Here is a 15,588-nt window from a genome sequence, read left to right as displayed (position 1 = left end):
TTTAAGACCTAGCCCAAGTTAAAAGCAGTATCTTTTGCTAGAAAATTACTTAGAGACCCCAAACAATATATATATATAATTTTTTTAGCAAAGACCCTAGAGAACAGCATGGCAGTTGCAATATACACAGTATTTGCGCAACGGTCTTTCAAAATTTTTTTTTTTTAATTAAAAAAATAAAACACTAAAGTTAGCCCCAGTTTTTTTTGCATATTGTGAAAGATGTTATGCTGAGTAAAGAGATACCTAACATGTTACGCTTTAAAATTGCACGCACTCGTGGAATGGCGCCAAACTACAGGACTTAAAAATCTCCATAGGCAACGTTTACATTTTTTTGTTACCGGTTACCAGTTTAGCGTTACAGAGGTCTTTTGCTAGAATTATTGCTCTCGCTTTAACAATCGTGGCGATACCTCACATGTGTGATTTGAACACTGTTTACATTTGCGGGCGCAACGTAGGATGCGTTTTCAAAAAATGTTTTTTCTTATTTAAATTTTTATTATTTTTACACAGTTCCTTTAGAAAAAAAAAAACCTGAACACTTTTATTGCTATCACAAACCCCTCCTCTGCACTTCAAAGTATTCAAAATGCCAAAATCTGCATTCTTGAATACTAAGGATTTTTTTTTCAATTCGCGCCGTTTGCAGCGGAGTAAACCGGAAGTGACATCGCTTCTGGGTTACTACATCAGAGACTCGATCAAAGCAGATTCTGGCTTTGTTCGGGACTCCAGCCAGCCGGGGGATGTGCTGGTTGGTCGTTCGAGTCTCCCGGTGGAGCGATGGGAAGGGACGTTCCCTCCCACTTCTTGTGATAACAGCCGAGCTGCTCATTAGCCGCATCGGTTGTTATCACTTGAAAGCCGATTGCCAGCTCTAAAAAAAAAAAAACAGTACCAGGGTGATGCCCCTGGCTGCGGGCATCATGCTGGTACAGCAACTTCAACAAAATGACGTACAGGTATGTGATTTTGCATGAAGTGGTTAAAGCTGACCACACATATAAAGAGTATGCCACTCACCCAGAATCATGCTCAAAAAAACTATTGGTAAGCAGGTAACACATATGTATGCATTTTTTCCAAATGGTAGATTTTTTTTTAAATTAAAGTGGAGTTTCAGTCAGTCATTTTTGTGTTTATTAAAAGTCAGCAGCTACAAAAACTGTAGCTTCAGCCTTTTAATAAAAACACACACACACTCACCTATCCCACGAGCCAGCTGTGCATTCACCCCAGCAGTTTTCAACCTCTCTCCTCCCTCACGGGCACCTGACTGCGACAGCTTGCGAGTTCACAGCTGGGTGTCCAATGCACATGCGGCGCTGTGCTCTGTGACTGGTCCAGAAGTGTTCTAGGACTAGTCATGTGTCCCAGAAGACTTCGAGAGGGAAGGGAGGGGGAAACAGAACTTCCCCTTCTGATCGCCTAAGGCGACCAGGATGGAAGTGGGAGCAGGTACTTGTCAAAATCGGGTACCTGCTCCTCCCCAAAAGCTCTGTTTCACAAAATAGGAGACGTGGAGGCCGCCTTAAAGCACTTTTGGGTGGAACTCTGTTTAAAGTACTGTCACCAGGGGATGACAAATTAAATCCATCCCCCACCACAGTACTATCCTCTTCTGTGTTTATTCAGAAACTGAAGGACACCAGTAAACATGAAGCAGATTTGACCTCCTCCCCACTTGCCATATAGAACAGAAAAGCCAGAAAAGCCAAAGAAGAGACTGCGATTAAGTCAGGACACTGGTCTCATCACTGGAAAAAGCTGGGCGGGGAAGAGCAGAGGGTACCAAAGAAAATTGGATGGTGGGGAAAGAGATAGCAGATTTCCCACAGTGAAGCAGGTCTGGGGTGGCGGAGGGAGATGGGGAAATATGCCCTTATTTTTAATCAACAGCTGTGGTCAGTAGCTTATTTGCTGCTGATCACAGCTACTCATGAAATACCAGTCTGGGGGAACCACCTCTTTCTATGCTCATAGACACTGCAGCCAGCCTACTGCAAGCAGTTCTATTCCAATGTAACCCTTATATTCATGGCAGAAAATAGTTTGTGTCTTCAGATTGCATGAGCAATATTCAAACAAAGCAACTTAAATGAAAAAAACATAATCAGGATGTAATTGGCCCTTGAAGTTAAATTTTAATACAAATAAATCTGTACACCAATATGAAAGACAATGCTTTCCAGATAAAAAAAATCAAACGGGTACACATTTATGTAACGAGTGGCATATAACATATTCAAGTATACAGTTTAGCTTCATACATTTCTACATACCCATGTCAAATTTCCTATGTACAGTGCTATTCTTTTTCCAGGATAAGAAAATGCTGCATTTGAAGATGATCCTTTTACCACATCATCTGAAACCGACGTTGCTAGATTATCCATGTAGTCCCTGTCTTCAGGTGCATCTCCATTATTTGCAGATGGAGAAATGACATCCTCATAAAGTTCAATCTGCTCATGTGCACCATATTCTGCTTCCTGTAAAACAAGCATTCCACACAAGATTTTAAGAGATTTACAAAATATCAAAAAAGCTAGCAAACACTGAACCAACTTTACCATGAATGCTCTAGTCACCTAGCATTAAAACCCTGTACAGAATCTGGAACACTGTACCCCCAGGATTTTTTTCTGAAAATACACACCCCCAGAATGAAGCTTAACCACTTCAATACCAGGCACTTAGGCACCTTCCTGCCCAAGCCAATTTTCAGCTTTCAGCGCTGTCGCAATTTGAATGACAATTGCGCGGTCATGCTACACTGTACCCAAACAAATTTTTTATCATTTTGTTCCCACAAAAAGAGCTTGCTTTCAGTGGTATTTGATCACTTCTGCGGTTTTTATTTTTTGCGCAACAAATAAAAAAAAAAAAAATTTTGAAAAAAAACAAGTTTTTATTTGTTTCTGTTAAAATTTTTTGTAAATAAGCACGTTTTATTCTTCAATGATGGGCACTGATATGGCTGCACTGATGGGCACTCATAGGCAGCACTGATCACACTGATGGGTGGCATTGCTGGGCATCACTGATTTAAAATGGTGCCAGTCAGTGCCCATTTGAGGGCACCGATTGGGCACATGTGGATGGCCATCCACATGTTGCCCAGCTCCCTGGTGGTGTAGTGTGGGCATCCGAGGGGGGGCCCACACTACAGGAGAGCCGCCGATCGGCTCTCCTCTACTCGCGTCTGTCAGACACGAGTGAGGAAGCGCCAATCAACGGCTCTTCCTATTGACATCGTGATCAGCCGTGATTGGACACAGCTGATCACGTGGTAAAGAGCCTCCGCCGGAGGCTCTTTACCAAGATCGGTGGAGCGGTGTGTTAGACTGACACACCGCTCGCCGTGATGCGGGCGCGCGGCAGCATGTTATCCTGCTGGACGTCATAGGACGCCCAGTCAGGATAACTGAACCACCACCCGGCCGTCAATCTGCTATAGGCCGGGCGGGAAGTGGTTAAACATTCTAGTAACTGCAGAATGGAGTCAGACTTCAAGATCTTCAGTCATATTCTGTATTTTAATATTTAAAGGAGAAGTAGGACCAAAAGTTCTTTTGGCCTTACTTCTCCTGTGAGTCACAATTCAGTTTGTTTTGCACCCCTGTGACCTGGTTTCAGCCGACAGCAGGCTAAAGTCTACTTTTGACTGACACTCAGCTGGTTCAGGCTCTGGATCGATTCTGACTTTCCATCCATCCGCCTGGACCATTAGCTGGCTCAGGCTCTTAAGTGTGAGAGAGAGCTAGCCACTCTAACCCCCTGCACAGCCCGGCCCTCCAGTGAGCCCTGGATGAGCAGGCAAAAAAGCTGGTGACTGACAGTCACTGAAGACCAGGAACTGAGCAATCAATGGTCTTTAACCCCTCAGTTCTGAGTCTTAGAGGCAGCAGGGGACAGCGGATTGAACGAAAATAACTGACAGCTCTGGTCGGAGCTGCTGTACTAACAACCCAATGTTAATACAGCAATCTTCCCCCGCTGTTCTATTGTGTTCTAACGGGGAGACCCCCCCAGAACACTCCGGTCAGCACTCTCAGCTATTGGCTGAGAACGTTGATCGGGTGCTGGTTTGCCATTCTAGCATGCCCAACATTCGGCTCGTGTGTACTAGGCTTTAGTGAGGAAAAAAGATAAAAAGATTCTTATTGGGTGGGTGAGGTTTTTTTTAATGGGACACGGATGGCAAAAGGGTTTTAAACATTAAAGAAAAGCCATTTAATGCCTTATCACGTACCTGTATGCGATTTGGCTTTACATATTGGACCAGGCTGATACCTGCTGCTCCAGGCATCATCCCGGTGGCCAGCTTTTAGGTAAAGGCAATCCAAGCAGCTAATTAGCCTCTAAATGACTTTTAGAGGCGGCGGGAGGGGGTCGCTCCCCCACTCCTGCCGCTGCCCCTCGGGGAGCTCCCAGGAAGGTCCTAGATGATCTCTGTGGTACAGAAAGTGACGTCACTTCCGGTTTCCCAAATGTAAACAGCTCCATTTTTTAATTGGCAAAGCATCTGAACACACTGATCTTGGTGTGATCAGATGCTTTTAGGACAAAAAGAGGTCTGGGGTCTAATAGACCCCAGATCTATCCATAAATAGTCCCCTTCACCCCCTATTGCTGTTACAAGGGATGTTTTCGTGCCTTGTAGCAGCAATAAAAGTGGTAAAAAAATAAATCAAATCAATGATAGAAAAAAAAAAAAAAAATTTAAGCGCCCCCGTTCCTTTGTGTTCATGCACAAAGGCAAATGCACGCATACATAAACAGCGATTGCACCTACTGTGGTGTATTGTTGCGAACGTCAGAGCGAGGGCAATAATTCTAGCACCAGACCTTTCCTATAACTCTAAACTGGTAACCTGTAAAGGCTTTTCAAGCGTTACACATGGTGACCTAGTTTGCCCCCATTCCACGAGCGTGCACAATTTTAAGCATAGCATGTTGGGTATTTTACTTTTATTTACTCGGCATAACATCTTTTAAATTTTACAAAAAAATTGGGTATTATATTGTGTTTGTGTGCAATAAAATTCATTAAAGTGTATTTTTTCCAAAACATTTGAAAAACCACTGCACAAATACCGTGCAACATAAAAAAAAATTGCAAAACACACTATTTTATTCACTAGGACCTCTGCTAAATAATATGTTTGTCGGTACTAAGTAATTTTCTAGAAAAAAATTACAAATTTTTACTTGTAAACAAAAAGTGTCAGAAGAATGCCTGGTCCTCAAGTGGATAAGTAAAAGCAAAACTTTTTTTCCTTTGTTTTGAATAGAGTGGAGAGGGATTAGAACACCCGTCAGGTTTTCTTTGCCATCTGTTATCCCTTTAGGAAAATACACACTTTGTCATGTTTGCTGATATCATCGAAAGTAAAATAAATCTCTACATTTTGGATTGCCACCAAAATGGGAACAGAGGAGAAATCTTCCAATGGGGACACTTTCTTTCACCAGTTCTGGCGACTCTAGTGAAAGCCAGGCATTCACTCACTTCCCGTTTTGGCTATGGAACAGGAAGTAAAGGAAAATCTCCCCAATGGGTCACAGATGGCAAAAAAATAGAAAAATTGACAAGAGTTACAAGCCTTCCTCATTCTATCCAAAATGAAAAAAGAAGAGTTTTGCCTACTAAACTACTAACATAGAAAAAAAATAGAGTTAGGTACCTGGTAACTCTTTTTCTAAGAAGTCTTCCAGGGCAGCATCTGAGAGATAGGCTCCTCCTCCCTGAAACAGGAAACACATTAGTCCACCATTATAAATTTCACAGTCTTACCTGCGTGCCTCAGTTGTATTAAAGAACCGAAGGAAATCTCAGTAAATCTTAAAAGCTCCCCCGATGTACCTGGTATTTGTCTTTTCAAGGGTGGGAACTAGTGCTGCCCTGGAAGACTTCTTAGAAAAAGAGTTACCAGGTACCTAACTATTTTCTCGAATCGTCTTCCAGGGCAGCATCTGAGAGGATGCATCAAGCAATACTTACTAGGGTGGGGATAGAAACTGGAGCACCTTGCGACCAAGTGCCTGGTCTTGTTCAGACAGCTGGTCTATGCGGTAGTGCCTTGAAGGTACTGAGGCTCGACCATGTCGCTGCCCTGCAGATCTGCTCCGGAGTTGCCCATGCTTTCTCTGCGACCGAGGTAGCCCAGGCTCTGGTTGTGTGCGCTCTGATCCCGCTTGGCGGAGTGAGGCTTTGTGCCTCATAGGTCGTCTGTATGGCCATTCTTATCCATCTGCTGATGGTATTCTTGGAAGCCTGTTTCCCTTTGTTGACTCCTGCATAAAAGGACAAAAAAGGGAGGTCGTTCTTCGCCAATCCTTCGTTCTTTTCGAAGTATGTTTCCTACATCGCGTTTGTTGTGAGTGTGTCTCTTTTCGCTAGCCATAGTTTTTGGAAGCAAAAGTATGATGATATTTTGGGTTCTATGGAATGTTGAGGGGACCTTGGGCAGAAAGGTCGGGTCTGGAGAGAGAATTATTTTGTCTAAATGTATTAGGCAGTATGGTTCCATTATAGACAGTGCTTGGATTTCGCTCACTCTTCTGGCTGATACTAGGGCCACAAAAAGTACAGTCTTTAAGGTGAGGTTTTTGTCGGAGCTATCTTCCATCGGTGCAAATGGAGGGGAAAGAAATCCTCTAAGTACTGTGGGCATGTCCCAAGTTGGCGTTCTATTCATTTTGGCTGGTCTAGCTCCTTTGAGTGACATCAGGAATCGCTTTATCAGCGGGTCCTCTGCTAGTCTTGTGTCTATGAACGAGTAGAGAGTGCTGCAACATGTACCTTCAGCGTACTTGGGGAAATATTTTTGTCTGCTCCATCTTGTAGAAAATCCAGGATTGTTGGGATTATTCCTCTTTTGGAATATGGTTTGTTTCTGTTCCAGGAGACAAACTTTTTTCCCTCACTTCCTCGAAGATCGCCCTAGTTCCGGGCTTCCTGCTGTTTAGGATGGTATCGATCCCATGGTCTGACAATCCTTTGTTCTGAAGTCTCACCCCTTCAGTACCCAGGCCGAAAGCTTCAGGATTCTGTGGTTCGGGTGGTTGACTGGGCCCTGCGATAGGAGATCTGGCTGGTCCGTCAGTGTCAGCTGAGGCTGGATGCTGAGGTTTTTCAAGTGGCTGAACCATGCCCTTTGTGGCCAGTGCGGTGCTATTAGTATCACCATTGCTCTCTCTCTGCCTTTATTTTTTGAATCACCCTTGGTATTATGGCAGTTGGAGGGAATGCATAGCATAGTTGCCATACCCAGCTCTGGTTGAAGGCGTCTACGCCGCTGTTGCCATCTATGGGGTCCAGAGAGAAGAATGTTGGTGATTTTGCAATCGCTTTGGAGGCGTATAGATCTACCTCGGGTACTCCCCACTTTTGAGTGACTTGTGCGAAGGTCGCTTGGTTCAGAGACCACTCCGTCTGTTTTATGGTCTTCCAGCTCAGGAAGTTTGCCAGCGTATTGTCTGTTCCTTTCAGATAGATACCTGATACTGACTTTGTTTGATTCTGCCCATAGTAGGATTTTCTCCATAAGCTTCATCAAGCTTCGGGACTTTGTCCCACCTTGCCTGTTTAGGTATACCACAGTCGTGACGTTGTCCGATTGTAACATTACGTTTCTCCCCTGTATTGCTGGTTTGAACACTTTTAATGCTTCCCCCACCGCTTTTAGCTCTCTCATGCTTGAGGAGGCTTGGGACCATTTGGAGGTCAATTTTCCCTGTGAGCAGAGGCCCTCCAAGTGTGCCCACCCAGCTTAGGGCACTGGCATCGGTGGTGATCCCGATTGGCTTGGATTGGGCCCATTTGCATCTTTCGATGTATCGAAGTAGATTGAGCCACCATTGTAGTGTTAGTTTGACTGTGGTTGGAACAGGAAAGGACCTGTCTAGGGATGAGTGGCTGCCATCCCACTGGGACAGAATGTAGTTCTGTAGGTCTCATGTGAATCTGTGCCCAGGTGATAGCTGGAATAGAAGACGTCATCAGTCCTAGTACGGTCATACCTTGTCTGAATGTTATGGCGTTAGTAACCTTCCTAATAAGGACCATCTGTGTGATTTTTTTCGTTCTTTTCTTCCATTAGGAAGGTTTTCGTTAGTCTGGAGTCCAGTGTATATAGCCCAAATATACCACTCACTGGCTTGGGGTCATCTGTGACTTTTCTGCATTTATTATCCATCCCCGGTTTTGCAGATAGGACATACTTGTGCACAGGTTGCTTTCTAGGGCCTCTGCTGAGTCCGCAAAGAACAGTAAATCGTCTAAATATGGTATTATGCCAATACCTAGTTGTCTTAGACCTTTTAACGCTTCTGCCATTATCTTTGAGAAGATTTTTGGTGCAGAGGAGATGCCGAAAAGGAGAGCTGTGTATTGAGGGTGCGGCGTAGTTTCTGGCCCTTGTACTGTGAACCTTAGGAATTTTTGGATGACCCTCCTTTATGGGGACATGTAGGTAGGCATCCTATAGGTCTATTGTCGCCATAAATGTCTCCCGCGGAAGGATGTCATGTCTTTGGAGTGTGGGAGGAAACCGGAGTACCTGGAGGAAACCCACGCAGCACAGGGAAAACATGCCAACTCCAGGCAGGTAGTGTCGTGGTTGGGATATGAACCAGCGACCCTTTTTACTGCTAGGTGAGTGCTACCCACTACACCACTGTGCTGCCCTCCCTAGGTGTGTCACTCTCCAGAAGTTCTTGAAGCTGGGTTAGCCAGATTGATAAAGTTCGGGCTGTGCAGGTGGAAGCTATTGCCGGATTTCCATGGGGTCACTTAAGGTACCCACGTCGTCAAAGGCCAAGTCAGATTTATTTGTGACTTTTGCCAGAGAGCATCCACTTTGGGGCATTTAGCCCAGGTTTTGGTGTCCGTCTCTGCAAACGCGTCTGCGTTTGACTGTGGCTGGCATGAAGAGTTTCTTCTCTGGGTCTTCCCACTCTTTTTTTTAAAGATATCTTTATGAGTTTGGTGTACAGAGAATGTACTAGGCTTTCTGGGTTGTAGCTCTTTATACATCTCGTCATGTATTGTGAGTTCTGTGGATTTATGTTCTTTAATACCTAGCGTGTCCACTATGGCTTTTAGAAGGCTATTCGTATCCCCTGATAGAAATAAAAGTTGCCCTCTGAAACCGCATCTCCTGAAGGAACGCATATCCGGTTGTAGACGGGGTATTGGTCTGACTGACGCTTGATGGCGCTTCTAACTTTTTAATAGCTGAGCGTAGAGGCGCCATGGTGCTCTGTATTTCTTTCTTGAAAGAGCTGAGCAGATCTTTCAGATACCCTTGCCATTCTTTGGCCACCATTTTGTCTATACATTTTTGATATAGGGTTTTTTTTTTCCTTCTGGGGAAAACCGGTGGCTGCACGAAGCACATGTTTTGTTGCTTTCCACTTCCCTTTCCTCAGGGGTCTTTGCCTGAAATCAAGCACAAAAAAGGTCCCCATGAGGTAGGCGGGTAAAGGCTGCCTGTAAGTAGGCAGTTTTACAGTAAGGTTAAGACAGAGGTGACTCTTGAGTATTCTGGCTTACCTTGGAGCTGTCCTGGCTTGCAGGATCTGCAGGGCAGGGTGGAGAAGCGTCAGACATGGTCAGCCACCAGGATCCTCTGCTTAGAGGGGCCTTTTTAACCGCTTCCTGCTTAAGCTCCGGCCCCGCCCCCAGCTGACCCCGTGCAGGTTGGTGGATATACCTGCACATGCCGCTGCAATTGGTATCCTCCCTTCTGGGCCCAATAGGGAGGGGGACTCTGCTGCAGTATGCATGTATATTGATATATTTGCTATTATTAAAAATCTTTTTTTTTTCTTTTTTTTTTTTTAAATTCCCGCCCCCGGAAGTGATGTAACCGTAGCCCATTCTGTATCCCTAGAAGCAGGCTCCAGGAAAATGGCCGCTAACCCGGAAGTGTCTCCGGCGCCATCTTGGTACACCCCACCAAGCCTCCATGAGGAGAGGCTTGTTTTGCGGTGTGTAGAGGACGCCGATCGCGGCAAAAAAACAGGCAATCAAGTGGGCGGCGGGTGCGGACATCACGGGGGTAGGAGAGGAACAAAAAATAAGCCGTGAGGCACCTACCGGTCCAGCGCGGCAGCGGCTGTAATCAGGGGGTAAGGCATCCATGCACCCACACCACTGTATGCTCTTCATGTCTGGGAGTATGTTGCCAGAGTTTGCACATGGAGTTCCCTGGTGAAAAAACTGCAGCAGGTCCCTTGAGCAGCGGCATGGGGGAAATATCAGTGCATTATTGCAGCTTGGGGGGATGATTGCAGGCAGAGCAATACTGCTCAAATATGCTGCCCCTGCTCGCCCTCTCAAGGCCCGCTGGACTGGATGGGATGCTGGCAGGGAGTCTCCTGCAACTAGCACAGAGACTGAAGTAAAATAACAAACGTTTCTTTTGCAGCTCCTGTGGGTCCAGAGGAAACACAAACAACTGAGGCACGCAGGTAAGACTGAAATTTATAATGGTGGACTAATGTGTTTCCTGTTTCAGGGAGGAGGAGCCTATCTCTCAGATGCTGCCCTGGAAGACGATTCGAGAAAAAAGTTTTTGCTTTAGATATACTTTAAAATTGTGTTCATGTTATAGAAGCCATTTATGCATCGGTTTAGATAATTCCTAAGGGCTCACAAATCATCTCAACCCTCATACAGGGCTAGTTGTGTTTTCCTAGGAGATCCCACTTTTATCAGGCTAGGTTCACAACTGAGCTGGTACGGGAAGATGTGCAATCGCAGAGGAAAACACGCTGCTTCTTAGGGGATATGTGGGGGTACCATTAATCCTAAAGGGACCCCAATGCACTGGATATCACACCATCTCTTCTGAAAAGGTGCTGGGACCTTTTCTGGCGCTACAGCAGCCCATTCAATGGAATGGGCTGCTATGCCGAGCAAACATGGCCATTGGGAAACTGTGTAGATATGAACTAAGCCTTAGGGCTGGTTCACACCACAATCTCTGAGTTCAAGGTGCATTTCGGCAAGTTCGTCTTCCCGCACCAGCTCAGATGGCTATATAGCGGCTGAATGGCTTTTGAGGGCTGCCCCCCCCGGCGGGCTCTTCTGTGCAGTCTGGAGGCCAGAGATTGGATACCATAGAACTGGCCATTGACTGGATGGTCCCCAGCCATCTCTATGACCCTAGGAGGCCGGAAGCAACGTCACAACTTCACTTTCATCTCTGGCAGATGTAAACACTGACAGTTTTTTTTTTTCCCCTGGAAAGCAGGAAGCAGTGTTTTTTTTTTTTATCCCATGCTTTCCAGGGCAAAGGAGATATTTGGGGTCTTATTGACCCCAGATGTCTCCATTAAGAGGACCTGTCATGCCTTATTCCTACTACAAGGGATGTTTACATTTCTTGTAATAAGAATAAGGGTCCATGCACACTGGCTTAAAAAAAAAAACCCTGCTTCTAGAGGAGTTTAGTGTTTTGCCTGTAGAAGCAGCTCAATGTTATCCTATGTGTTCATGCACATTAGGGCATTTAGAGGCATATTTTAAGCTCTGCGTTTACAGGTAGGAAAAAAAAAAAACCCTTCTGGTTTCTGTTTTTGCCTTCTGGCAGAAAAAAAACGCTAAACGCTCTTAAATGCCTGTCCAAAAACGCTTTCTATTAGCATTTTTTTCCTACCAAAAAAACTGTGCATTGACCCTAAAAGTGATCCAAAAAAAGGGACAGTGTAAAAATAAAAAAAATTAAATAATTTTTAGAACGCCCCTGTCCCCTTATGCTCGCTTGCAGAAGCGAACGCATATGTAGGTTGCAATCGCATATGTAAACAGCGTTCGCACCACACACAAGGTATCGCCACAAACGTTTGAGCACGAGTAATAATTCTAGCACTAGATCTCCTCTGTAATGCTAAGTTCACACTGGCATTAAAAGCAGGCATTTGAGAGGCGTTAAAAACACACCTCAAAACGCCTATGCACAACATACAACAGACAGCACACAGTGCTGTTCACACTATCAAAACATGAAGAGTTAGTGCCGCATTGTTTCAGAATTGAACCCTCATGTCGAGTCAGGAAGCGTTTGAAGCCTTTCAACGCCTCCCATTCAAGTCTATGGTAATGCTTTGCGAATGCTGTAGCAGGCAGTTGTGGTGTGTTAAAACGAGTTAATTTACTGTAATGGAATAGGCATTTGGGGAGTGGTTTTACCACGCCTTAACACTCAAACGCTTCAAAACTGCCCATAGGGCATTTAAGGAGTGCTTTTAACTCGTCATTAACGCTTGTAAAATGCCAGTCTAACGCCCATACTAAAGATCATTAACATGAGTCTAATGCCCATACTATTGCTATAGGAGCGTTTGTTAAGCAATAGGAAATTTAGTCAAGTGTGAACAAGCCCTAACTCTAAACATGTAACCTGTAAAAATGCGCAGCCTACAGAGATTCTAGTTACCAAAATTTGGTGCCATTCCACAAGTGTGCGCAATTTGAAAGCGTGACATGTTGGGCAACTGTTTACTCACCGTAACATCTTTTATATCTTACTGAAAAATTAGGTTATATACTGTGTTTTTTTTTGCATTAAAAATTCATTAAAGTATTTTTTTCCCAAAAATTGCGTTTGAAAAATAGCTGCGCAGATACTGTGTGAAATTGCAACGACCACCATTTTATTCTCTAGGGTCTCTACTAACTAAATTATATACGTATATGTTCTGAGTAATTTTCCAGCAAAAAGAAAAAGTTGATTTTTACATATAGAAGAGGAGTGCCAGAATTGGCCTGGGCTGAACACTGTCCATGCGTTTTTGATGCAGAATAAGGGCCAGTTCACACCACATGCAGTCCAGTGCTTTTTTTTCTGCATCAAAAACGCATGGAAAGTAGGATATATTGTTTCCAATGGCATAGTTCACACCAGTGCAGTCTGTTCCAGAAAGAAAAAAAAAAGTAGAGCATCCTGCATTTTTTACATGTATTGGTGCGTTCCAGTATGTTTTTGATGCAGTCCAGTGCATTTTTTCCAGGGTGGATATAAGTCAATGATTTAAAAAAAAATAAAAATTAGATTTTTTTTAAATTTTTATCAAATTTCTTTTAATAAAATTATTTTGGAGTAAAACTCTATCTCAAGATAGTTTTCTATTTAAGATACATAAAAAAAAAAAAAAAAAAAGACTATGCCTGGAAGTGGGTGCAAATACTTGTATTATGCAGGTATCTGCACCCCCCCTCCCCCCGAAAGGTGTCAAAATGTGACACCGGAGGGGGGGGGGGGTTCTGAAAAGCAGAAGTTCCATTTTTGTGTGGAACTCCGCTTTAAATAAGGACGTCTGTGTTCCAGTGTGTTCAGGTGCGTTCCAGTGCATTTTTTTAAGCGTTTTACTGCATTTCAGTACAGTCCAGTGCAGGACAAATGCAGCATGTTTTATTTTTTTTCTGGAACTGGAACGCACTGGAAATGCAAGCATTGGTGTGAACTATGCCATTGAAAACCATATAACCTACTTTTCATGCGTTTTTTTAAGCAGAAAAAAAATGCACTGGACTGCATGTGGGGCAAACTGATATTGAAGCCTAGGTTCACATATATGTGATGCAGGAACCAGCGCAATTCCAGCGCCGGTTCCCGCATCGCATCTCTCTGGCAGGCAGTTCACGCTGCCCTCTGCGGGTGTCAATACAATGTTAATGACACCCGCAGATCGGTTCACAGATCGCAGTGCGAACTCAAACACTCATGCGATCCGATTCTAGTGCGAGGGGTGAAAAAAAAAAAAAGTCCCTGCACTATTTTCCTGCGAATCCAATGTGTGTTGCAGCCATACAACTGTATGGCTTAACTCGCATTGCACAGACATCGCATGCGATCGGCACCGAAGTGTGAGTGCGAATCATATACGACGTCAGTGTTTGCTAAGGATGAGCTCCGGCGTGCGAGCCCGCCAGGAAATCCACAATGCGCTGCGCTAATCACAAGCAGTGAGACATTTCCCGATCTCTGCAGCCGCACATCAGGAAATGTCTCACTGCTTGTGATTATCGCTGTGCAGTGCCGAGTTCTTGGCGTGCACGTGCAGCATGCGAACATGCCGGAGCTCATCCCTGGTGTTCGCACAAGCGTGAACCTGGGCTCAAGCATCAAAAACTTACCAGAAAGCACTGAAACGCATCAAAAAGCACCAGACCCCAGTACAGTGGGGGAAAAAAGCATCAAAAAGGCATTAAAAACGTGCATGCAGGAACGGATCTGGGGTGTTTTTTTTTTGGTGGTGTGAATCAGCTCTAAGGCTGGATTCACACCTATGCAGTTTTAGTGTTTTTTTGCATATTTGCACTAGTCCATTTAACATGGTTTCCTTTGGAACAAATCTGCAAAATGCAGAAAGCACTAAAAATGCATAATGTGAATCCAGCCTAAAAGTGCACTGGACTACATGTGGTGTGAAGCAGCCCTTACTTAGAATGTGTTTATAAATGATTGAATGTAACAGGCACTGATAACAAAATGTACATAGGAAGTAAAGAGGTCTCCATACAGGTTCCCAATGGTCATTGAAGATCGGCAGTTCCGGGAGGCTCCCCCGTATAGTAGAGGCCGCTGTTATTGTTTATGTGTAGAGCGGTGGGGGCGGGGCCCGAGGATTGCGGCCTGTTCCACGCGCGGCCTACACAAAGGAAGCGCCGAGCTCCGGCTCACTCCGCTCTCCCAGTCACAACGCTAAGCCGCCAATGCGCTCCCAAATAAAGAGGGCAATGAGCCCCATACAGAGGCCGCCGCTCCTCGCTACAACAAGCACCCCTAACCCGGCACATTTCCCCCCCTACTGTCCTGCCCACTATGCCCATGGAGGCGGGAACCTGCGCCAGACCCTGCTCGAGGCACACCAATACCTGGTTGAACTCTTCACCCACGTCCGCGTAAATGTCTATATGATCCACTCCGTCCGCCATCATCCGCCTCTGGTATCCGTGCGAGCCAGACTCGGGAACGTCGCGAGCTCGCGACCGAGATGGAAGCAGAGCCAAGCGGGAAGGCTTACGTCACTTCCGCCCTCCGGTGCACAATAGGAGGGGGAAGGAGAGGCCACACAGAGGGCGGTTTGTTTGAATGGGAAAAACTTTATTCATAGAAGTACAGTTAGCCTGATAATATTGCAGCAGTTAGGTTTTGGCAATATTTTTATATGCTGTGTTCTTGTTTTCTAGTACTGATATAATCACAGCCTAATAAAAAATAAACAATAGATTCAGGACCAAGTTAGGAATTAACGCATAGCTCCCAACTGTCCCTGATTTCAAGCGACTGTCCCTTATTTGGAGCAGTGTTCCTCATTCCTCCTTATTTGTCCCTCATTTTGGTTTGATCTATATAGTTGTATAGATAAAAAGTGCATTTTATATCAAAAAGTGTTTCCCAGTGTAAACCTTTCATCCAGTTTCTAAATTGCTGCATTTGTAAATTCCAAAATCCAATATAAAGGAATAGTAGTGGTAAAAAAAAGCACTTGTGGGTTTAACCAATCTTGTTTTTTGTGTACAATTCTCCTTTAAGGGTGTGTGGTAGGGGATGTGTTCTATGC

General features: G+C 44.7%; 1 protein-coding gene across 4 annotated transcripts in view; it reads right to left on the bottom strand.

Moving 5' to 3' along the window:
* CPSF6 (cleavage and polyadenylation specific factor 6) overlaps positions 1–15,077 on the bottom strand; it is a 45,169-nt gene extending 30,092 nt beyond the window's left edge. For all 4 annotated transcript variants that reach the window (XM_073620071.1, XM_073620073.1, XM_073620072.1 and 1 more), the window contains exons 1-2: positions 14,900–15,077; positions 2,289–2,498 (exon numbers count right to left, since the gene is read on the bottom strand). In XM_073620071.1, coding sequence (XP_073476172.1) covers positions 2,289–2,498; positions 14,900–14,962 — 273 coding nt within the window. In that variant the 5' untranslated portion in view covers positions 14,963–15,077. The remainder of the gene's footprint in view (positions 1–2,288; positions 2,499–14,899) is intronic.
* Positions 15,078–15,588: the final 511 nt, after the last annotated feature.

The sequence above is a fragment of the Aquarana catesbeiana genome, linkage group LG03, assembly GCF_042186555.1.
Source record: "Aquarana catesbeiana isolate 2022-GZ linkage group LG03, ASM4218655v1, whole genome shotgun sequence".
Lineage (NCBI taxonomy): Eukaryota > Metazoa > Chordata > Amphibia > Anura > Ranidae > Aquarana > Aquarana catesbeiana.
The sequence above is the reverse complement of the archived record's forward strand: the minus strand, read 5'-3'. Positions and strand labels throughout refer to the sequence as shown.